General features: G+C 40.3%; 1 protein-coding gene across 1 annotated transcript; it reads left to right on the top strand.

Annotated features, from left to right (window-relative positions):
• On the top strand, nt 1–25,077 carry igfbp2a (insulin-like growth factor binding protein 2a). The gene is made up of 4 exons (XM_033615564.2): nt 1–482; nt 20,329–20,510; nt 23,982–24,122; nt 24,460–25,077. Exons 1-4 carry the CDS (start codon nt 32–34, stop codon nt 24,616–24,618), a joined length of 933 nt encoding a protein of 310 aa, XP_033471455.1. The 5' UTR covers nt 1–31; the 3' UTR covers nt 24,619–25,077.

The raw sequence follows: 25,077 nt of genomic DNA, 5'->3' as shown, positions 1-25,077 counted from the left end.
GACCTCCCAGCCCCCGGCTTCACCTGTTCGCATGCACATTTCTTTCCCTTTTTTTCACTTGGAATTGCCTTCCATCGCCCCGATGATAATGACCCAAAACCTCATGCCTTTAACAATGCTGTCGTACGCGGGCTGCAGCTTGCTGATCCTCTCCGCCTCTCTCGCCGGTGCCTCCTTGGCCGAGATGGTGTTCCGCTGCCCCGGCTGCACCGCGGAGCGCCAGGCGCTGTGCCCAAGGCTCACCGAGACTTGCGCGGAGATAGTGCGCGAGCCTGGCTGCGGGTGCTGCCCCGTGTGTGCCCGGCAAGAGGGCGAGATGTGCGGCGTGTACACCCCGAGGTGCTCCACCGGTCTGCGATGCTACCCGACGCCCGACTCGGAGCTTCCTCTGGAGCAACTGGTGCAGGGCCAGGGGCAGTGCCGGCGCAAAGTGGACACCGAGACGACCACTTACAGCCAGGAGCACCGGGAGCAAACCAGCGGTCAGTCAGTTTACTGGAAACCTGGTTTTCTTCTATCAATTTTTAATGACACTGTCTAGACTGCAGCCTGAGGAATAGTGTAGAAATGTTGCATTGTCATGAAGCCTGAGCCCAAATCTGTGCAAAATAGGAAGTTCTGGTGAGCATTTTGCACCAGTGGATGATATCCATTAGATATTTTTATCATATTTTACATAGTTTTGCTTTGATGTCTGCAGTGCATCCTTTTAAAATCTATTGCATAAACAGGACTGACCTATAATCTGAAAGTTACAATGCATTTCATGTGTGCTATTTCTTAACTTCCACTGCATTAATGACCTATTTTACGCTTGTTGCATGAGGTATTCTAATACTCAGGTTAAACCCTGTGTTGCATAGACATGTTTATAGTGCTGTGAATCATCCTGGTGTGCATGGGGAGAGAGAAACAAAAGGAACAGTCGATCTGCCCAAGTTAACCTCAGCTATGCTCCCAACAGCTGGCCCTCCACTCTTTCCCAATACCCCCCCCCCCCCCCCCAAAAAAAAAAAAAATCCGCCTTTAAAACACTGCACCAGAGAACAAGGTCCTGCAAATATTCCCAGAAGTTGTACTCGAAGTGGGATGGACGCAGAAAACATCATAGTATTGATGTTGACATTTCCACAGGGGAGTGGAGAGAAAGAAACAGAGAGAGACAGCAGGAGGAAAGCTGCATTGATTGGAAAAGTGGACTTTGGGTTTTGACCAGGAATAGCTATAAACTGCTGTTGACAGTGACTGCATTAACTGGGGTGTCTACCTGGAAAATGAGCTGGATGTATGTGCAGGAGGGGGGAGGAGGGGATCACAATGAGTGCGGCCTGGAGCCAGCAGGGCTCATGTGGGGTTGTGATTGAATAAGGACAGGTCACGGTGAAGACGAAAAGTCAACGGCCTCATTAATTGGCTGATTTTGGACCTGCAAACACGCACAGTCAATGAGCGTCCAGTGGAGCCAGCCGCGCTGTGATTTCTACTCATTTCCAAATCCGTGCTTTGTCAGAGTTTACCTCCAGACTGACATGTGTTTGTTTTGGCACTCAACTCCTGGAAACTACCGGAGACTGCGTTCAGAGTAACCCTGTTCTCTGTTACTGACAAAAGGTCAAAAAATACTTCAGGACACATTCTGGGATTTAATAACCATAGCCATCGTAGTGACTTCACTCCGCATTCATGTAACCTGACGCAGCGAAGTTTATTTCTGCAGCCCTCTTCAAACAATAACAGACAAGCAATAAAACAGGCGTGAATTGCAGAGTTACATAAGAGCAAAACAGGAGAAGAAAATGCGTGGACACATCATGTAAAGGCTTGCTTGCAAAGAGGCAATTTGTGAGATGTGACTGGTTTTTCCTCCTCAGGTTTGGGTCAGGCTGTGCTTCCTTTGCAGGTTGAAAGGTCTGAGATTTCATTAGATGCGTTCAAAAACCTGTGAAAGCTGAGAAATTGGCTAAATATGGCTGAGTTGTTCTGGATAAAAGCCTTGCTGCAAATGGAAGAGTCATTTCTGATAAAGACAGTGCTTCAGTAAGTGGTCTAAGGGAGGTGTGCAGCTTTCTCAAGGTCAAAAGATGAAAGGGAAATATTTTTTTTATCAAGAGGAAGCACAAGACTTTCTTCTTCTTGTGTCCAGCTGAAATTTAATTCATACAGTATTTCTAAGCAGAATTGCAGCCATACCACTGTCTAACGTCACCATAGCCTGCATATCCCCTCTATTTGTGCCATTTGATTTACGTTATATAACATCATAAACTTACTGTTGGTATTACACACGCTCGCTGTCAGTCTCCTGCTTTTCCTTTGGCCCAGTTTGAGACTACACAGACTTGATTTCCTGTCATAAATTCTTCTCAGATACACAGCTAAAAAGAGGAAATAATGAAAGCTCTGATAGAAATCAGCTCACGGGGGCTGTTGGAAGCAAACTTGAACGCTCTGGCTACGATCCACTGCACCTCCTTTGCAGGCTCCTTTGTTCCAGGAATTAATCTGTAAATGACCGTAAAAAAATGGGCTGATTATAATACAGTAATTAAGTGGCTGTGTTTTGAGTGTTGAGCAGAGGGAGCAGTGACTCTTGAGCCAATTTGACACCCTGGGCAGAGAATCAAAGGATGAAATATTGCAGCTGCTTTATTTGGATGTTTGTGAGACTCAACATCCTGGCATCCTGTTTTTCTAGTATTCCAATTAAAAGACACAGACACAGATAGTACATCCTAAACTCTGACACTGAACACAACACATGGTAACAGGATGATGTTATTAAGATGATGTGATGAAGTTTAATTTGAGTTAGGCAGGCATGAACAAGCAGATCAAATCAGCATAGGTGTGAACTCGAGTCACATGAGTTTGTTTTGAGTCAGAGTCAAGTCACAGATTTGATGACTTTAGACTCGACTTGACACCAATATAACACCAATGACTTGTCAACTTCACTTGGGCTTGAGCCTTTTGACTTGAAAATACTTGACACCTTGCTCAAAGATTAATTTAGAAGTGGGCGACTTAGGCGACTGCCTAGGGCACTACCCAGGGCCTTTTTTTGTCATTCAAAGAAATTGAAAGTAAAAGAGTGTATGTAAAGATGTAGAGTAAGAGAAAATGAAAAGGCAAAAGCCATCTATGGAGCAGTTAAACAATAAAAAGAAAATGAAATGCAAATTTGCACACACTGAAATCTTTTATTGTTTATTTTTTATTTCTGTTTGTTAGCCTTGTTGTTTATTTGTGTTTATTTTTAGCTCTAGTTCTTGTTTGTAATAAATGGGGGCAGGCGGTGGAGGTCATAGGACACTGAATACGCTACCTTCTGAATCAATAATAATAATATTAATAAACTTCATTCATAAAGTGCTTTTAAAAAAAAGTTACAAGACTTAACATGGTTGATCCCGGGTTTAAAACAATGCAGGATTCAAGCAAATAAAATAAGGCAATTTTAAGAAAATACTTACAACAATGAAAATAAAATAAAGTACTGTCACTGAAGCAGATGAGCATAATTGGCAACTAACTGCCCTGTAGATTGCACTGAGATATAGCAAATCAAACATTTAGAGTAATACAAAATAAAAGAATACAACAACCGATGACAACACAAGATAAAACCAATAAAAATAATCAAATGACATATACAGTACAGGCCAAAAGTTTGGACACACCTTCTCATTCAATGCATTTTCTTTATTTTCATGACTATTTACATTGTAGATTCTCACTGAAGGCATCAAAACTATGAATGAACACATGTGGAGTTATGTACTTAACAAAAAAAGGTGAAATAACTGAAAACAGGTTTTATATTCTAGTTTCTTCAAAATAGCCACCCTTTTCTCTGATTACTGCTTTGCACACTCTTGGCATTCTCTCGATGAGCTTCAAGAGGTAGTCACCTGAAATGGTTTCCACTTCACAGGTGTGCCTTATCAGGGTTAATTAGTGGAATTTCTTGCTTTATCAATGGGGTTGGGACCATCAGTTGTGTTGTGCAGAAGTCAGGTTAATACACAGCCGACAGCCCTATTGGACAACTGTTAAAATTCATATTATGGCAAGAACCAATCAGCTAACTGAAGAAAAACGAGTGGCCATCATTACTTTAAGAAATGAAGGTCAGACAGTCCGGAAAATTGCAAAAACTTTAAATGTGTCCCCAAGTGGAGTCGCAAAAACCATCAAGCGCTACAACGAAACTGGCACACATGAGGACCGACCCAGGAAAGGAAGACCAAGAGTCACCTCTGCTTCTGAGGATAAGTTCATCCAAGTCACCAGCCTCAGAAATCGCAAGTTAACAGCAGCTCAGATCAGAGACCAGATGAATGCCACACAGAGTTCTAGCAGCAGACCCATCTCTAGAACAACTGTTAAGAGGAGACTGCGCGAATCAGGCCTTCATGGTCAAATAGCTGCTAGGAAACCACTGCTAAGGAGAGGCAACAAGCAGAAGAGATTTGTTTGGGCCAAGAAACACAAGGAATGGACATTAGACCAGTGGAAATCTGTGCTTTGGTCTGATGAGTCCAAATTTGAGATCTTTGGTTCCAACTGCCGTGTCTTTATGAGACGCAGAAAAGGTGAACGGATGGATTCCACATGCCTGGTTCCCACTGTGAAGCACGGAGGAGGAGGTGTGATGGTGTGGGGGTGTTTTGCTGGTGACGCTGTTGGGGATTTATTCAAAATTGAAGGCACACTGAACCAGCATGGCTACCACAGCATCCTGCAGCGACATGCCATCCCATCCGGTTTGTGTTTAGTTGGACGATCATTTATTTTTCAACAGGACAATGACCCCAAACACACCTCCAGGCTGTGTAAGGGCTATTTGACCAAGAAGGAGAGTGATGGAGTGCTGCGGCAGATGACCTGGCCTCCACAGTCACCGGACCTGAACCCAATCGAGATGGTTTGGGGTGAGCTGGACCGCAGAGTGAAGGCAAAGGGGCCAACAAGTGCTAAACACCTCTGGGAACTCCTTCAAGACTGTTGGAAAACCATTTCAGGTGACTACCTCTTGAAGCTCATCGAGAGAATGCCAAGAGTGTGCAAAGCAGTAATCAGAGCAAAGGGTGGCTATTTTGAAGAAACTAGAATATAAAACCTGTTTTCAGTTATTTCACCTTTTTTTGTTAAGTACATAACTCCACGTGTTCATTCATAGTTTTGATGCCTTCAGTGAGAATCTACAATGTAAATAGTCATGAAAATAAAGAAAACGCATTGAATGAGGTGTGTCCAAACTTTTGGCCTGTACTGTATATAATAAACAGTGTGCTGAAATTTAAAAAAAAAGTTTTAAGTAGTGATTTCAAGGATGTCACTGAGTCGGGGAGCCTCAGATCCTCAATCAACTAAAGTTAACGCTCTTCATTCCCAGCAAGTCGACACTTTATTCCCGGGATCAGCTTTGTCTCAACCAACCCGCCAGTATCCAATCAAACTGCAGGAGAGAACCATGCAAAACTTATGTTATGTTACTGATCGCCATTTGAAAAATTTTTAACAAAAGATAATTTTGTTCACTACAAAAACTATGTGGCGGTTAACAACAACAAAAAAAACTGGAGTATGCAGAAAGTGCGAGTTGAAAATTACATACAGAGACGCAACGACTTCCAACTTTGTACGACATTTGAAGTTGCACAAAAAACGGTAAGTCAAGGCTAATATTAACATAGCTTAACAGCCACAAATTAATACAAATTTAACAACATTGCATTTGTAAATGTAAAACATTAATATTAGAGGATCAATGATGTGATATTATCACGATACTTAAGTCACGATACATGACTTTTTCATTTTAAATATGATGCGATATGCTGAGTATTGCACTAAAATATATTGTAATATACTGTGTTTTATTGCCTTTTTTCAACTGTAAATTATGTCTTTTTGACTGAAATAAGTTTTCAGTCTGCTCATCTCACTATAGCCTTTTTTTTGCAGTAGCAAAATGTATCTGGTGGACTGGAAAAGCAATTGATTATATTATTCTAGTGGGCTATGTTTAATACGTTTTGGTAGGCTAAGTTTAATTTGTATTTGTCACATTAAGAATTTATATAAAAAAAAAATCAATGCTTGGCACCGTGTGACGATACAATGATACGACGCCATACAAAAAAATCCCGATATGATGCTGTATCGATTTTTTCCACCTACCCGTAATTACAAGGGTTGAGTCAAATATGAGTATCCGGTACAGGTAATGTACTTTTTACAATCACAAGTATCACCTGAGTAAGATGTGTCAACATCCATATAATAATGTGGTGAAGAACAATCCTCATTTGGGTCGCTGTGTTCAGTCTCTGACTTTTTCTAATAAAAAATAAATATAGCAACGTCTGATGATTTCAGGCTTAATATAATAACTTTCGGTTAGGTCTCACCCACTCCTTGTTTAAGCCCCACCCAATTTGATTTAAACTGCGGCCATTTGGATAGTGATACAGATAATTAAGTTGGTTGAACAGATACAGAAAATGGTGTACTCACTCATCACTAAGTTTTACTTTGTTGTTAAAAATGGCATTACATTTGGTGAAGAGCGCATCATGAATTACTTAGGACTTAAAACTCAAATTTAAGATTTGGGAACTGACTGAGGACTTCAGTGCAGAGACTTGTGACTTATAAAAAAATATACCACTAAGACTTCAAAAAACATCCTGCTCCTTGCTCCTTTGACAACATCTTATGAGACGTGACATTGACAAAGACAGCATTTTAGAAATTGATCTGAAGGTCTTATCCATCGCAACTTGCAGTGACAGCAGCAGTGCAATCCTTGTAAACTCCTGGATCAGCACAACAAACAACTGAAGAGGTCAAAGGTCAGAGCCAGTATTCTTTCGACCCTAGCATTATCATGCAAGTTAAAAAGGGAATGTAAGAGAGGGGTTCCTTTTGGTGGAAATCAGTCCTTTTCTTGTTTAAATACCTAAAAAACCACAGTACCAAATATGAAAGAAATCGGTTGTGACGCCTAAAAAAAGTAGAGCAATGATTTAATTTAGATTTATGTTTGTTGTTAATGAAATTGATTGGATGAAATGTTCTGGCACTGGCTTATTTCCTCCTCTGGTCTGGGCCACAGGCGATTTCTGTTCCCTGTTGTAAATTATCAAAGCAACTGATTACAGCATATAAGTAATTCAGTAATAAAAAGAACAGATATTGCTTCATAAATCTCTTGGAAATGAACTCCCCAGTGTGCATAGAACAATTTCAAAATGCGGTAACGTCTTGTATAGCTCAGCAGGAAGTTTATTAGGCTTCGACCACACTGAAAATTCCCTTATGATAGACTCACATTCAAATTTGCTGGATCAAAGGTATTTGAAAGTGCAAGGAAATTGACTTTTATAAAATAGGTTTTAGTGAATAGTGTATTAAAAGTAGGGTTGCTTTCCTAATTAGGAGAATAGCCTGTGATGTTGCAGACTTAAAATTATGCATGGCACCTGAAGACATGTGGATCCACCCAAACATCTGAATTGAAAACATGAAAATATGAAATTGCACTTGGTTAAGTTGAATAAGACCAAAACCAAATCCTGTGCGCTCTGATTTCCCCCCTTTGGGCCTTCAGCATCTCTGATGTGTGTGTTTGTTGTGTGCTGCATGAGTGATTGCCTGCATGTGTTGCACTGCAGGCTGAGAATCTGAGAAAATACACATGCTTGCATTCATATGACCTGAAAAAAATAGATTTGAAGTAAACTTTGGGCGTAATTCTGTCCCAAAAGTTCCTCAAATAATGTGTGTATCTTAAAATAGATGATTACTGGTAATTTTTTTTATCGTTAAGCTTTCTACCAAAGTCACCCAGATGTGTTAAAACATCAAACTAAAAGGCAGAGAAACATGTTGACATCTTTTCCACTGAGCCCTCTGGTCTTGGTTTCAATATCTCTATCAGACGTTTGCACACTGTCATGGCATGTCTTTGTTCAAGTGTTTTTTTGTGAACAAGCAACTCAATATCTTAAAGTCTTCCTCCAGACACGTTTCAAAGTATGTAGAAAAAAGTCTGCTATCATTCATATTTGATTTTTAATAGTTTTTCCACATAAAAAGTTACAAAGCCTCTGAAAAGGAACTGGAAGCACATCTAGTCTTTTGTTGCATTCACATGCTCCTCTGATGGTTTTATATCCCAAGTTGGGAGGTGGTTCTTCTGTGTTTGCAGTGAGCTTTAAGTCGTAATGTGGAAACAACATGGATGCTACAAAGAAGACGTGTTGTATTTTATTCCTCGGAGCATTTAAACATGTTAATAAAAGTTGGAAGCTTTACATTACAAAGTGATTTTGTCCCAGACTTGTTGCCGCACCAGCACCTCCTCTAAAACTACTAAAATATTGCTTTTCCTGACAAATGCTAATAAATAACTTTTCTAGTTAACCCTCTGTGCAAAGCAACTCATGCTTACAACCAAATAACATCTTACAAATTACATTTGAACAAAAAATTGACATGCAATATGTGAATTAATAAAAAGTTTACTACCATAAACCAAACATTTATTTTCATCCACCATGTTTCCACATATATGATGTCAACTTGGCAACTCATGCACCAATTTTTTGCCAACTTTCTGAGTTGTTGCTCAGACTTGAGGGAGAGTTCATGGGAATTTTCCCAGTGGGGAAGTTATTTTTCAAACACGACATGAATGCAAGATTACTCCCTTGTTGGGGTAGGTTTTTGCTTTCCACTTTCAGCGTTGCGCTACAGTGTGGTTCAACTCCCAAATTCGTCACGTGATGCCATTGGGCCCAAAAAGACTTTCCCCATAGACTTACATTGGGAAAGAGATATCTGTAAATCAGTGATACGTTTTTTTAACATGACAGCCCCCGCAAAATGACTCGTTTCACTATCAGGATTTAATCTGTTCAGTCCAATAACATTTGGAAAGTCTGGAACAGTGGTTCCCAACTGGTGGGTCGTGGTCCAAAAGTGGGTTGCAGGGCCATTTGGAAAGGACCGTAAGTGACTCCAGTCAGGTTTGTAAAAAACACTTTATTTTTGAAGTATAGTGAATTTCCGACACAAGCTTTTACTTTGAAGTGCCGTTTCCTGTTGTAGAATGAGTGAATAATAGACAGCTACTTAACGGAGACAGCAAACTTGACGACATGGGCAAACGCAAGTATGATGCTGAATATATTCGACTGTGTAGACCTTGAACTAATGACTAAGGAGAAATCTAGACCTTGTGGCTGGACCAGTTGGGAACCACTGGTCTAGAGAAGCCGCATGATGAAATAATTTTATTCCCATTATAAACCGGAAGTAGCCGGCTCGGCCAGTGGAAGTCTATAGTGCACTTGCTCTGTGGGCAACATGTCCACAGATAGAAGTTGGACAGAACTGCGTGTATGGCTATTTTAATGAGACACAAACAAGACAAAGTGGTTATAAAGAGTTTATTACTACACGAAGCAGTCATGTTGGATTTGGAATTTGGGGTTGGTGAGGTCCTCTGACATTCAGATTTGAAAACCTCACTTGAGGGGGTGTTATGGTTGAAATTTCTGACTGGGAACTCAAACTATACGGCTTCCCAGTGTAAATGGAACGCACCATCAGTTAGACCCAGACTCAGATGAGGAGTCTGTTGTGCATCAAAATCATTTATTAGCAGATGTATCAAAATGGTGTAGCTAACATCATGTTGTTTGTAACTAGCGTGGCTGACACAGTGTTAATGGTTATAAAACATACAGTAATATCTGCTATGGTGGGGGTTTTTGGTAGACACTGGAAGAACCCTCCATGGTGCCGTTTACGTCCAAATACCGCACTCTGCCATGTTTGCTGTAAAAACTCTCACCATGCGTATACAACAAACTCTTGCCCTCTGTACTGAAAAGTCCGCTCTGCACTGGCGGTTTCAGGTTTCTTTGTTGTAGTCTGTTCCTCAGTCAGTATGTGTTTCCAGGGTTCGTGATGTACCAAATCCAGCTTGCTTGGTGTACTTTTGAATCTCAGATTTTAGGAAGGTGTGCAGACATAGCCCCCTTCAGTCAAGGACTATGAAAAGACCTCTCTACGGGCAAACTTTGCATAGATAAAAGTCAGTGGAGTCAAGGTTGGACATTTTAGGGGGCATAAACAGAAGAAAAACACATTTTAAGTGGACCGGGACTTTAAGCTTTCGTGAGTATCCTGGGATGGATTGAAATAATCAAGACTTCTCTCTGATGTGGTGAAAAAAGAAGGATTAAATGTGATACTCCCTCATGAACCCAAGATCTGATTAAAATGGGTCATTTTAAGATTTAAAAAGTATATTTTTATTTCAGACTTTTACCAATAACAAAAAGATTCCATGTTTCATTAATTTTGAGCAGAAATCTCTCCCTATTCCAAACTAACACCCACAACTTTCCCACTACCGTCTCTGTTTATGCACAGTATCACTTGATATTCTGTTCCCACAGAAACCTGGACCTAAATAAAGGTTCCTTTAATCAGACTGGCTGGGCGTTTAGTTGTTATGACTGGGATCATACCATATGTGACCTCGATAAGGCCCATAGTTGGTTGTGAAATTCGAAAAAGTGATGCTCTTCATTTTTTATTAAGAGATGTTGGTTATTAATTCTCAAAATAACTCCTTGTTTGAGTGGCAATTTTGCCCCAAACCTATCCAGAGTCAGTTTTACATGCTGACAATGAGAAATCTTTGTATCAATACTGTTATAAAAGTTGTTATGAGGAGGAAAAATGAGGTGGAAAGAAAACTCCTGTGCCATCTGGTCGCTGAGAAAACATTGTTAGCTAACAAGGGGCATTCCTGTGTACCTGCGGGGGCATTCAGACGAAGCCCGCAGGACTGAAATAGCTCCGAGATAATCCCCCCCTCCCCACCCCAGGCTTCTTCAAAAACAGGGGCATTTGTGCCATCTCCCCCCCAGGCGTCAACTTCACGTGTACCCGTGCCAAGAATCTCCTCGTGCCTATTGAGATCCAGAATAACTTCCCACCCTCCTTTTGGGTCAAGGGTGATTTAAGACAATACAAACACTGTCTGAAATGCTACTGACACTGGAGGGGAAGGGGGCACAGGGCATTTTAGGGGAGAGGGACAGCTTCTGAACTTGTTTTAAAGGGGGAAACTTCCTACTTCCATCAGTAATAGGAACTTATCAGTTTTTTGTTTGTCCTCACCCTCACAGTGGCAGTGAGGGTTTGAGGTTTCTCCATGCTTGCTCTTGGAGCTGGAGTAAAACTCAAGGCATCCTCAGAGTTATTAGGATTCATCCTATGGGCAACATGAATGGCTCTACCAAATGTCATAGCAACCAATTCAATAGCTGTTGAGATATCTCACTTAAAGCAAACACGTCATGGTTGTGTGAAAGAAAAGGTTTGGGAATCCCCAAAGTCAATAGAATACATCCTTTAATGTGAGCACAAAATGTCATTGTTACCCAACTAGTAGCTGTTTCATTGGGAATTTTACGGCTCCATGATGTTGCAGTAAAGAATAGTGTATATTTGTGTTGAAAATATACAGAAAATGCAGCCATGTCTTAAAGAAATAACAATTTTCCCTGGCACTATCCCTGCACAAAATGTATCGATGTCTTGATAAAAAACAACCACTTTTCCTGGCAGAAAATGCAACCATGTCTTGAATCTCAACCACTTTTTGTGGCACTATCCTGGGAGAAAATGCAGCCATTTCTAAAATAAAATAACCACCTTTCCTGGTACTTGGTCTTGAACTGGCTGAAGCACTGGCTACTAACTGGTTGAGTTTGAGTTTGAGTTCAAGGTGTGACAAAGAATAGTATCAGTAACATTGTTAACACTGTGCTACATTACAGAGAAATACAAAACCGTTCTAATGAACCTTCATTAATATAGGCCTTTATTCTATCTACAAGTGCACGTAACACACTGAGCGAGCTGCCTGTTAATGACGCTGTCAGCAAAGCAGTAATGATTGTGCTAAGTGGCTAATGTAGCTACTTCCATGTTTCAGATGATACGTAATGTTTGGAGTTGACCAATGAAGATGAGTTTACATATCACCTTGGGTTCGTCCTTCACCTTCTCAAAATGATCCCACACTTTGGATTTCCTGTCTGACATGTTATCAACTAGCCTGTGTAATAACCTCAGGTACCAGCCCTGGAAATTAGGGGCCGTACACCTGCCACGTCTTGAACCTCTTGGAAACAAGAAACCTTAACAAGAACCGTATAGCCTATTTACCTGAAATCCTGAGTGCAGAGCTGATCTTCTTCCAGACGCTGTTTATAAGTGTGTAGGTCTATCGTCCGTGGGACAGATGTAAAGCTCTGGGTAGCCCTGCACCAAAATGATCAACTTTTTATTTATCAGACTGAGTATTTACAGATGAAGGGAAAGATATCTGTCAGCTGTCATTGGTTTGTAACATGACTCCTGTCTGACTGCTGAGCATGGCCACTTCCTGTGTCTGTCCTTTCATATTAAATTCTCACATGGTTCAGTCATATAGGTTTTGATTTATTTTGACAAGGCACAGCTCCTAATAGAGTTCCACATTTGTTTGTTCTTTTTGTTTTGTTTTCTGTGACTAAGCGACCAATGAAATCTTGCTGACTAATGGCCTTTCTAGTTGACTAACGTTTGGTTTACTATAAGGAGGCAGCCCCAGTAAGCAATCATGAAACCCATTTTTGTTATCTTATGCTGGAGCAGAGTTCACAGAATGAATGTTTACCTGACAAATCTGCTACATTCGTATCATAAAGCCTTAATAATCAGGCCTGCTCTAATTGCAAAACAAGAATCCCCAACAATGCCAAGTAACTAGGCCAACAGAAAAACATTTATATTTCTTTAGGGAATAGCATAAATTCAGGGCTTTTGCGAAAACAGTGGAGGCTTGACTCTCAGCATCAAACCCCAGCTCTGCCCCTGCTAGTGAATAAATGGAAATAGGATTTTATTTTTTTATCCTTGTATTAGTGAAGGATTAATTAGTTGGCGAAGTTAAAAAGTTAGTGCAAATCCCTTCCTACCTAATACCTCAATGCCTGGTCTCATTCTCAGGTTGCTTTTGTTATTATTGTTGTCTCCTAGTAAAAACCATGCAACCTCAATTTAACTTTTGTTGACAGATGAAATAATCCTTTATACCTTAGTGTTCCAGATAACCCCAAGAGGTTTCGTGCTCTCTGTCCAATCTCATCCTTCCTATCTTTCCCACAGTGGTTGAGAATGACTGTCAGTGGTAGCTGGGTGTGATGCCCCACAAGGTCGATGTGTTCCAGCTTGCCTCAGTTCATGTCCTAGTTTAAGTCCCGTACAATCACCCCAGAGCTCACCCGGCGGTGCTGGTAGAGAGCGAGATGCCTGGCCTTGGATGCCGAGGTGTGCACATACGTGCCAGAGCCTGTCCAAAGCCTGCTTTTAGATGACTGTTGCGGGCCAGAAAGCCTGGAAGGTAAACATATCTGCACTTTGCTGAGTTTGTGTTTCTAGGAAAACAGTCCCAATAGGCCTTGTAATGGATGATGGACTACAGCTACTCTTCTGAGTGCCCTTCATCAACTTCTTAAGTGGCACATGACCTATTTCACACCTCAGAGCTGCATTAAAAGCCATATTGAGAGAGAAAACTTTTTTTGTGGATTTTCACATTCCGACATTTAAAGGGACAGTTCAGGTTGAGTGAATAATATTCCTACTTAACCTGAATTAGATTGGTGCTATCCTGATGTTGCTGGAGTTTAGATACCTTTGTACACAGGTATAATGAAAGGTGATCTTAGGTTATCTGAGCAAAGTTATTGGATGTCAATGGAAACAAATAGCAGCACAACATAAGGCAGGCATACAAACTTGTTAAACTTCTGCAAAGATAGCCTACACACAAAACACCTTTGGAAAACAAAAGTATGAAATTCTATCAATTTTCCAGTTCACTTTCTGAAATAAAAGTTGTTCAAACTAGAACATAAGCTAATAAGTAACAAAATTACCACACTGGACATGCCTCAACAGCCACTGACTCTTATTTAAATTTCAAACACAGTGTGTGTGCAAATCTTTTTGCAACTACCCAATCACAACACCACCTGAAATAAGTCAGTTTGTTATGAAGTCCAAATGAAAGTCAGTGACACATTAATTTGTGTGTTGCAATGCATTAAAGCTGTGAAATTATTTAAAACTATGAAATTAATTACATTTACAGCCAGGTCACCAAAATACTTGATGTGCAGTGAAAGTTTCAGTGTTTGAAGCCAGTTTTTCTACTTTGAGAGAAGCTGCTCCTTGATTCCATTGATGTCCGCTCATTTTGGTGAGTTGCATGGCGAGATTTAAGAAAGACACATCCTTGTGTTTGCCAATAATACAAGGTTCTATTTGGTGTCTATGGAAATAGGGTGGAGTGAGAACACTGGTGTGCTCGGATCTTTCCTTTATCAACCTTTCCATTCTCTACCATCCGGCCAAGTCTGCCATTTGCTCAGTTGACCAGAATCTGGCCAATCAGGCATGACCTTTGTGCACAGGTATAATGATCGGTGATCTTAGCTTAGATCTTAAATGACTGGATGTCTATGAAATCAAGTAGCAGCTCAACTTAAGATGGACAAACAAGAAGAAATAAAACATTTTTGGCCAATGAAAGTATACAATTATATCAATTTTCCAATTCGTTCCTTCAAAAAAGTTGTTCTTGTAACATAAACTAATAAGTTGCAGATTTACCACAGTCAACAGCCATTGACTTTCATTTAAATTTTAAATACAAACTGTGTTGTGCAGCAACGCATTGCAAATCTTTTTTTGTCTTGCATAGCAACAGTGCAAATAGACATTCTCAACACCAGCTGAAACAGGAGAGTTTATTATTTTAAAGTCTAAATGAAAGTCAATTACACATTATTTTTTTGTTTTGCAATGTGTGAAAGGTTCCATATTATTTGAAACTGTGGAATTAATTTAAGGGTTACCAAAATGCTTGATGTGCAGTGAAAGTTACAGTGATTGAAGTCGATTTTTCTACTTTGAGAGAAGCTGCTCCTTGATTCCATTGACGTCCACTCACTTCAGTGAGTTCCATGGCACAACATAAGAAAGACATCACATCCATGTGTTTGTCTGACAATGAAACAAGGGTCTATTTTGTATCTATGGAAATAGGATGGAGCGAGAACGCTGGTGTGCTCGGATCTTTCCTTTTTCAACCTTTCCATTCTCCACCACCCGGCCAAGTCTGCCATTTGCTCAGTTGACCAGAATCTGGACAATCAGACATGACACTTCTGGCCTACGTGCCATCTGGGAATTCGACATGGATCAGATATAGAAAAGAAGCCTCTCAGGCCATTGTGTGAGGATTAACTCAAGCAGTAGACTGGACAGTAGGCCTGCTGCTCTGTTGATACTGCTGATCCCAAGCCCACCGCTGTGGAACGGCTTGGACTGCAGAGGCCTAGCGCCCCCTGAAAGTGGGGTCCTGACCCTCTGTGTTTGTGTGTGTGTGTGTGTGTACATTTTGAGAGGGAGATCGCTGTTTTCGCTATAAATTGTGCGTTCATGTGTGTGTCTATGCGCGCCCAGACTGTGTATTTGAGTGAACATCTCAGGTTTCCTCAGAAGAGAGGGAGTGATGATATTGCACTTGGATACTGTGGGGATTATGTAAGACAGCAAAACAAAAGGCACACCAGCCGCCAATATTTTCTGTGTCGTGTGTTTATCTGCGCCACTTGTGTGTGCACACACATGCGAGCACACACCTGATTTCATTTGACTTTTGCCCCTTTTTGGAAAGAAACTCAGTCTTCAAAGAAAAGCCAGAGAGAGCACGGCGGAGCGTCATAAGGGGAACTCAAGTCCAACAACACCAGATCTATCTGATGGCAAAAGGCGCCAGCACCTTGTTATTGCTTCGTTTGGAATTTCCTTTCTCCCGTTCTCTCTTAGGCCTTTTGTAATCATATTCTACAACCGGATGTCAAATTTACCTCTTGCAGAGCGCAGAGAATGCCTCTCCAGTCCACCACCACTAGTAACACTCACTCTCTGTCCTGCAAATGCCTTTCCACAAGTCTGCATGTTAGCCCGGCCCTTGCATAACTGTGAACTATCCGCTTACTGGCCCACTATTTGACCTTCTCTACTGTCTGTGCTTATTTCCCTTCTTTCCTTCGGGTGTCAAGTGAAGCCCTGCATAGATGAAATACACACTTTCCTGCAAAACAAACACTCTGCTCACCATTTGAAATCCATTCTCACTACCTAAAGAGCGAACATGTGATCGTGTTGCATACATTTTTGTCAAAAATCAGCTGGTTTGGAATGACACTCCTTTCCACTCCCTCCCTGGTGTCAACCCTCAACCCCTAAGTATGCTCTGTTGTCAGAAACAACACGTTGGGTTGGACCTGATGGCCTCTCACATTGTTTGCTCCATCTGTTTGAAGAGAGGGGCTTTTTTTTAGGTTGATGTTTAACAAGACTCCAAGTTGAGAGGAGATGGTCAAACTGTATGAAAACCACCTGGAGGAATCGCCGGTTTAATCCACAGACAGCTCAACTTCTTTTTGCTGCTGTTGTGCAGTGCTGGCGTTTGTACTGTCCTTATTGTTTTATTAGTCAGGACAGTGAGCAAGGTTGCTTAGTTTTTAGTCACACACATATGAATATGCAAAGGATCGCTATAACTAGTTCCTTTTGAGATTATTTCCCATCCTGCTCCTGGTGGAAAGTACTACGCCAAACTTCCTTAAAGAAATACGACATAATTACAATTCCTTACATATCTGCAAAAACACATAACTTCAGAAACACAAGATAAAGGGCATCATATGTCAACAGTAATATTGTCAATTCGGCATCAATATAATCCACAGAGATAAGTCACTTTGTCTCTGTGATTACTTTCTTGTTGTATATTGCCCTTGTGAAGCACTTTGTGACATGTCTACGAAAAGCGCTGTATAAATACATTTTTCTTACTGACTTACTTACTTAATATAAGAAGTCCACCAACGTTTTAGCGTTAGCATTAAGCGTGCAAGCATTTTTTAACAGTGCCTAAGCAAAATGAACAGAAAAAACCTATGCTGAGACACTTTTTGCCATCATTTCGGGATTGTACTGCTTCTGCCCTCTCATCTGCTCTCAGTGTCTCACACTCATACAAACACTCACATACACACCTTTTATGACTTACATGTGTATTTTTTTATCATGAGATTTTCAGATGTAAGAACAATAAATGCTAAATATAAAAAGAATTGACAGCTTGAGGTGTGATCTGATTTTTGCAGTATATACAGTCGTATAAATATAATTATGCTATCGGACAGTATAAAGAGTATGGCAATTCAAAATGCTTTACAGGAGCATTGAATATATCAAATATGAGACATTAAAATTGCATTTTAAAGACATTAAAGCGCAAACGAGTAAATAAATATTAAAAATTTGGGGGGAAGAGCTTTAAAAGCAAGGAACAAAAACAGGATGTATGGGTACAGAGAGCGTATATGGTCAAAGAGCCAGCAGCCAATGAGGCAGAGACAGGTCTAGTATGTCACCATTGGCTATGTGAAATTCTTTAATTTCATCTATGCAACATTTTGGGCTGTCAAATGCTGAATTTCACATTATGATATCATTTTATTGTGCTCATAGATTTAGCAGTCAGGTTCACAGACCAACCATTTTGAACCATTTTGATCATTTCCCCCTGCACTTCACAATACACACTTTGTTTGTCCCAAAAAAACCCAAAAAACAGACTGTCTATGATGATTATGATGCACCAGGTGATCAGAGGTGATTGCTTGAGTCCAGTTTGATCCACTTAGATAATAGATGAAAATAATTCTGACCTAGCCCAATCAGGAGCAGGCCTCTAGATCTGTAGGGACCTTAAATTTAGGCTGACTTCCTCATGTAGTCTTCCAAATACAAGTTTTAGAAAAGTGTAAATGTCTGATGTTCATTTATCACCCCTTTTAACATCTGCTCATGAAATTAAATCACACCAGTAAGGGAAAAAAGCAACCATGGAAACCTGACTGTGACTAAAGTTCAACAGTGGCCAACTTTTCTCAGCCCACAAGCTTGTTAACAGAGCTGCATGTGGTTGCCTCGCTCTATGAGAAAGGAAAGGATTGTAGTGACTCACTGATTGTGCTGATGCTTTTCAGAGCACTTTAACAGTAGTTTGGGCACTTGGGAGCTTATTTCCCCCCCCCAACATTATCTTTAGAGAAAATGTCAGTTGTGACAATGAGGAAAATTGTCACAAACACAAGAAATGTACTCGTACAAAATGTGAAACCAAAGTAAATAAACAATAGGGAGTGGAAATTAGCAGCGTCAGCAATGAAAGCAAAGCCTGGATGTGAGATATTTGCTGTAGAGGCCTTGAATTGTGCCTAAATGAAAAGCGAGAAATGCAGAGTGACTGCCAGCTGAAGAGAGAGTTGAGTTAATGGGCTAGCTTTTATATCCTGGAGGGTGCAGGTGAGCTGCATCAACTAACAACCTTCCGTAAGTTTGCCTCCTGAATTTAATTAGGACTGATCATTGAGCGCAGTGGGGAGGATGTTGGAAAACTCAGAAAATTATAATTTATATCTTCCCTCCCTTCCAAACCCTCTCATGCTCACTACTCCCCAAGTAAAGGAGAGTTCAGGGTCAGCGTCACCTCTGCGAATTCCAAAAAGCCTCTTCTAGCAGAGCAAGCCACTTACTTTGTCGCTCTGACAAATGATGTGTGCAGTACAAAGCTTATTTCACTCCACTTCCAGCCTCTAAAAAGCCCAATCCATTACCAAAATGACAGCAGGAGGGCAACAGAGTGGCTTAGTGCACTGAGAGAGCGTCCTAAGAAGTCGCAGGTTAAATGCGTTTAGAAGCCAATATGTCCATCAAAGTGTCCTTTCCTGCCCAATTTATTTTCTTCTCTTTTGCAAGGCAGTAACTAAAATATATATTAAAAGAAATAGATGGTCTGTCAGTTACAGGTAATAACCAATACTTGGTAATGTAAGGTCAGTGTAAACTCCATCTCATCCTTACATTTAGATTTGTTAGTGTTGGATGATATGACGGTACATACCATGGTACAAATGTGTCCACTGATAGAGGTTTGGCGATACTGTTTTGGCCGTGGAAGCTACTGGGGGCAGACTCATGGGTGTACAAAAAGAAGTGAATACAGAGTTGGAGCCAGGGCCCTGTTCTTTCCTATGAAAGTTGCTCAGTGGCGCATGAGGCGAAACAAATTGACTTTCTCTGAGAAGATTTACCTGAATCTTCCGATTGACTTCCGCCATCTGAGCGGGTTTAGCCCTCTGCGAACTTGACTGGGGAGAACATGGTTTAATCGTGCAGGTCTTCTACACTTACGAAATGTAATCGGACCGCATGGCTCAAAAAAATGTGATAGTGAAACATTCGTCAAACAAGTCATTTCACAGGGAATGTGACACTCTCTTTTCTTTTGGTGGTAGGTCGTCTTCGCTGGTGCTTTGTTGTAATTTGCTCCATACAATAAAGTGATCCCACTCACGGCTTTCTCCTTCTAAATGTTATCATCCTTCACACTGGCTGCCAATCTGGGCTTTTGACGTGTCCCACACTTATAATTCCATCACATGAACAGTGACAAATAGGTCCCCTGCGAAGGTTATTCAGTTGAAATTGAATTAAATGACATTTTTTAGCTAGACTGGGTGCACACAACATACTGACACAGTCAATCAAAAATTCATTCATAACTTTTTGTGTAGGCCCAGTTGAATATTGCAATAATAGGCTAATTTGTGGTTGCCACACCGTTTGAAAACCTATGGAAAAAAATCTTCTTGGACCCAATGGCGACATGACAGACCCCTATGTTGTAGTTACACGGTTTGGCCAGTATGTTAAATTGACGTTTAGCACACTTCCTTGGGGCCTGGGCAGTCGCTCTGTAGCAAATCAGAGCTGGATTCTCATGTGATCTAATTTTTGCAAATCCAGTTGCCTTGCAAGGTAATGTGATTTGGAGGAGAGTGAAGTTGCAGATACAGAATCCTGTAACACTTGGAGTTATTTTCGGCAGCTGTTTTTTGTTTGTGTGGAAGCCCCCCCCCCCCCCCCCCCCCAAAAAAAAAGAAGAAAATAATAAAATGCAATGGAGTGTGGTTATTTTGAACCATTTCTTAATTAAATTTACAGAATACCATACAGTGATATAAAATTACATGCAGTGATAGAAGATTTCGGCCATAACGTCCACCCGCTTGATTTTATGTGGCGTCTCCACAACTGCAGGTGAGGCTGTGGAGCCGCTGCCTGAGCAGGGTGTGAGCGAGATCCCGGCCATCCGAAAGCCCAGCAAAGAGACCACCTGGCTGGGACCCAAAGAGAGCGCTGTGCGCCAGCACAGGCAGGAGATGAAGACCAAGATGAAGACCAACAAGGTGGAAGAGGTGAAACCTGCGCGACCCAAACAGGTGAGACATATTGGAGTGTGAAAGCTCTGGATAGAGCTCTCATAATATGCTGCAAGGCCGTGGAAATGATAAAATTCAAACTTAGGAATCAAATTTATGAGAAGTGTTGTTTTTCAATTCCACAATACAGACAATATACCACGTATGAACATGTGGTACAGAATCACATCCTGTGGCACTGCAACAAGAAAACTGTAAGAAAATTGAGTTAAATCATTTGTAAGGACGCACCCAGACCAAGTGTCAGTCTAACATCAGTGATTTTTTTTCCTCTTTTTTTTCCTCTTTTACTATTACTTTTTTATTTAGCACATTTTGTAGTGTGATGTACATATTTCTTATTTCTTTTATTGAATAATAATGCACATATTTTCATATTTTTCCATACTTCTTATTTTCTATTTTCTCATAACTTCTCTGCGCTTATATATAAGAGCAATTGTAACATGTCCCAAATTCCCCCCAGGGATCAATAAAGTATAATAATGTCCATTTTTGCTTCGTGTTGTCTGATGATATGTATCAGATTTATAATTTGGAGGACAACTTCAAAATTGTATTCCTCCTAATAGCTATTAAGTCAATGACCAAATATTAGTCGCTTGATAGTACCTTATATTTTTGTTTATTATATATTTATGTTGACATAGTATTTGTTGTAGCCCTTTAAATACCATTTTCTAAAATGATTTTTTTTTTTTTAAATATCCCGCCCCCCCCCCCCCCCAAAAAAAAACCCACATATGTGGCACTTTTTCTTTATTGATTTTTATTTTTATTTATTTATTTTACCTCACTGTGAAGCTGAGATCTCTCCCCTGAGTGTAAAGACACAGTTGGCTCTAACTACACATCTTGGAATAATATACAAAAAATTATTATTGTTATTTTAACATTTATGTTGCACCCATGAAATTTTCGTGTGAAATTACCCATTTATTCATGAATAAGACTGACAATGCCTTTGTAATAACAATACTGACTCAGTTCTCATGATGTCAAACAGACCTTAAATTGCAAACCACAAGGTGAAAAAGGAAAACTATCAGCTACCTTGCAGTGGGGGACACTGATTTCCACATAGAACAGTTAGAACTGTTGGCCAAGGCACATGGAGCACAGCCAATCAAAAAGATCATCAATAGACAGATAAATAGGTAAAATAAATGACAAGTTTGCAATTAAGCTCACTGTACATAAAGGTTTAAATTTGATGCCAAACTTTCACAAATGACATCTGCTTTTGATTTAAATAATATTTCAACTCTTTCAAGTACAAAATACTGCTCAGTTCCCAAAGCCACACACAAAGGTGGGCACAGACGTCTCTCCTCTTTTCTTTTGTGATCAAATTTTTATGCAGTTTCTTTGCAAAATATTAATAATAACTCATACATACATAGCTGCATCTCATCCATGTGTGTCCATATGTTTTATGTTTTAAAAATGGACCTATTGTCTCACCATCCCCTCCCCACCCAAGCTGGCTATGGATGACCTTTGATGGTGACAGGAGGAGGAAACAAATAAATAAATACATGCAGGGATAAGCAAGACAAAAAAAAATATTTACTACAAAAACTAAAAAACAACAAAATCCTACATATCCATGTGAAGCACAAAAAGGTATATCATTACGTATATGCACAAATTACCACAGTCAGCATAGTAAACCACAGAAAAATGACCAACCTGATTCATATGGGTAAATTTGCCTGACCTTCTCCACTGCCTTAGCCAGAGCTTTGATATTATTTACCATGGCCCTATCTGACCGGGCAATAGAGCGTTCCACAGATATTACATCATACAATAGTGTAACCCATTGAGTCATGTCAAGTGTAGCCGTTTTCACTGATAAACATTCAAAATATTCTTCCAAAATGGCTGAATTTTGGGCATGACCATAGAGAATGGTCAGTCCCCTGATATTCATAGGTGTACATTTCAGGAGGGACACAGGTGACATGTTGCCTTTAGTATTTAGAACATATGCATTTGTCTCCCCCATGGAGTAGCAGAAAGTAGCAGAGGACTTTTATTTTGACAAAATTAAAGACATTTACACCATAAACTGATGCAGAAAAGGCACAGATTGGTGCATAGAAATTCACCAGAACACAGGAAATTAAGTGTTTGGTGTTCCTTGCTCATATGTGTTACATTTATTACAGTTAGGAGATACCTCAGGGTATAGTTTGTGTAACCTTGATTTTGTATAAGTTTATGGATAACCTTAAATTTGATTAATGTGTCTGACATTACACCAAAATTATATTTCTGTCCAAACTACATCATGGTAATTTTAGAAAGATGCACTACACACAAGATATTTGAATGAACAAAGCAATTTGCAGGTGTGTTTTCCGCAATACATGGCATAATCATGTCAGTCAGCAACTAACAAACGACTGCAGATAAGAACGTCTAGTGCAAGCTGCTTTAATCCTGGCGGGAGCAGAAAAACACCTCAGACCAGTGAGGGAAGAAAAAGGAGTGCAGTGCCGCCTCCCTCTGGTGCAGCAGCTGTTAAGATGCAATCAAAGTGTTTTATTGCCATATTTAAGATCATTTAAAGTGCAGTTGATGCTTGAACCTGTTGATGAGTGCACTTTGAATCATTTCAAAGCCTTAGAGGGAAATACGGTAAAAAACAAATAATAATTTAAGGGGGGTCATAGCACAAATTAAAAGCTTTTTACCTACAGTTATTTTGTTCCACACTCCCACCAACCACTGCCCTTTAATCAAAAGGCAGATATTAACTGACCTGAAACACACCTGAGCCGCTCTGTATCCCGGAGCTGGTGAACCCCGGGCATTTCTAACCGGCATCGTGGTATTTTCCAGCTGCCATAAAAATCATGTAAAGGTTATTGCTCTACCAGAAACTTATAACTGTCTCAACAAGACATTTGGCTTCATGGAATTGTGAGGTAAATCTGAGGTCACTGGCAAGGGTTGTTATTCATTACTGGCAAGGAAACATGATTCATTTGCACATTACAGAAGGCCCCTTCGCTTTGTGTGTGTGTGTGTGTGTGTGTGTGTGTGTGTGTGTGTGTGTGTGTGTGTGAGTGAGAATCTGCGTGTGCACCTTTTATATGAGTTTTATGTAGCATGTCAAAAATGTGCTGATTGCCTTGCAAGTACATCTTGGTGTTGATGGGTATTTTTCTGCTGCGTGCCTGGATTTTACTCAACTTTTGAACATTTTTTGAAACAATTTTCTGTGTTTTTTAAATATATAAACAAAAAAGTTGTAAAAAAGATCAGATTTCTATTTTTTCCCACCTTTTTTTCTGTTCACAAAAGTTAGAATAAACAGAATAATCTGTACAGAACATTTTCTGCCGCAGGCTAAACATATTAAACCCATCTGTCACAGAAACCTGGTGACTCTCACACACCCGAATGCCTCGATACGGGCGTGTTAACGTGACGTGTGTTGTTGTTTTTGCTGTTTTCAAGACTCAGTGTCAGCAGGAGCTGGACCAGATCCTGGAGAGGATATCTAAGATGCCCTTCAGAGATAACCGAGGTCCCCTGGAAGACCTGTACGCCCTGCACATCCCCAACTGCGACAAGAGGGGGCAGTATAATCTCAAACAGGTGACTCCAGGCAAATGGGGAAAGAGGGTGGTAAGCGGAGAGGGTGTAGCCACCTGATAATATGCAAGTGTTTAGAGGAGAAAAGGTGGGTAAAGCATCATAAACTCCATTTTAAACAAAAATATGTTGTATTAAGTCGTAGTTTACCCCTTTAAGTGCTAAGTTATTAGACATTTGTGAGGCTAAGGTGAATTAATATCATTTTATCTTCCACAAAAAAACACTTTTCCTGCATATTTTTGCACAAACAACACATTATATGCATAGTCAGGGCCGTCACAATGATCTAAACTGATGTCAAAACATGCAGAAATAAACAGATCATTTTGTGTTTCAGTGCAAGATGTCTCTCCACGGTCAGAGGGGCGAGTGCTGGTGCGTCAACCCTCACACTGGCCGACCCATCCCATCAGCCCCCACTGTGAGGGGTGACCCCAACTGCAGCCAGTACCTCAGAGAGCTGGAGCTGGAGCTTCCTGACATGGCCCAGATATAATGTGGCATGAAGCGAGAGGAAAAAAAACTGTAAAGTACTTGGGAACAAAGAACATCTGAGTAAGCTATATATTATCTTTCTGTGTGTGTCTCTAGTTCATTTGATGACTGTGACATTTGAAATCGTAACCACCAAAAAGGATTAAATGATAGAATCAAGCTTGCTGCGTAGGATGTAACTGCAGATTGTTTTTGTTGTTTTTAGGTTTTTAGGAGATGTTAGGATAAGACTCCCTTGCCCTCGTAGATGTTCAGTAGTCAGCTGGAGTGTCGGTGACTTTGCTTTACTAATTGTGACTTTGCTCAGATTTGCTCTGTTATCAGTGTTTTGTACTGTATGTGTTGAAAAATGAAAAGCCTTCAACATGTTTGGTGTTTTTAGGTGTGTTTTCGTGTCCTAGCTTGCAGACTACTGTTCGCCTCATTAACAGATAATGCTATTAAAATGGTAATAAATTCA

The sequence above is a fragment of the Epinephelus lanceolatus genome, chromosome 24 (genome assembly GCF_041903045.1).
Source record: "Epinephelus lanceolatus isolate andai-2023 chromosome 24, ASM4190304v1, whole genome shotgun sequence".
NCBI classification, from domain to species: Eukaryota; Metazoa; Chordata; class Actinopteri; order Perciformes; family Serranidae; genus Epinephelus; species Epinephelus lanceolatus.
The sequence above is the reverse complement of the archived record's forward strand: the minus strand, read 5'-3'. Positions and strand labels throughout refer to the sequence as shown.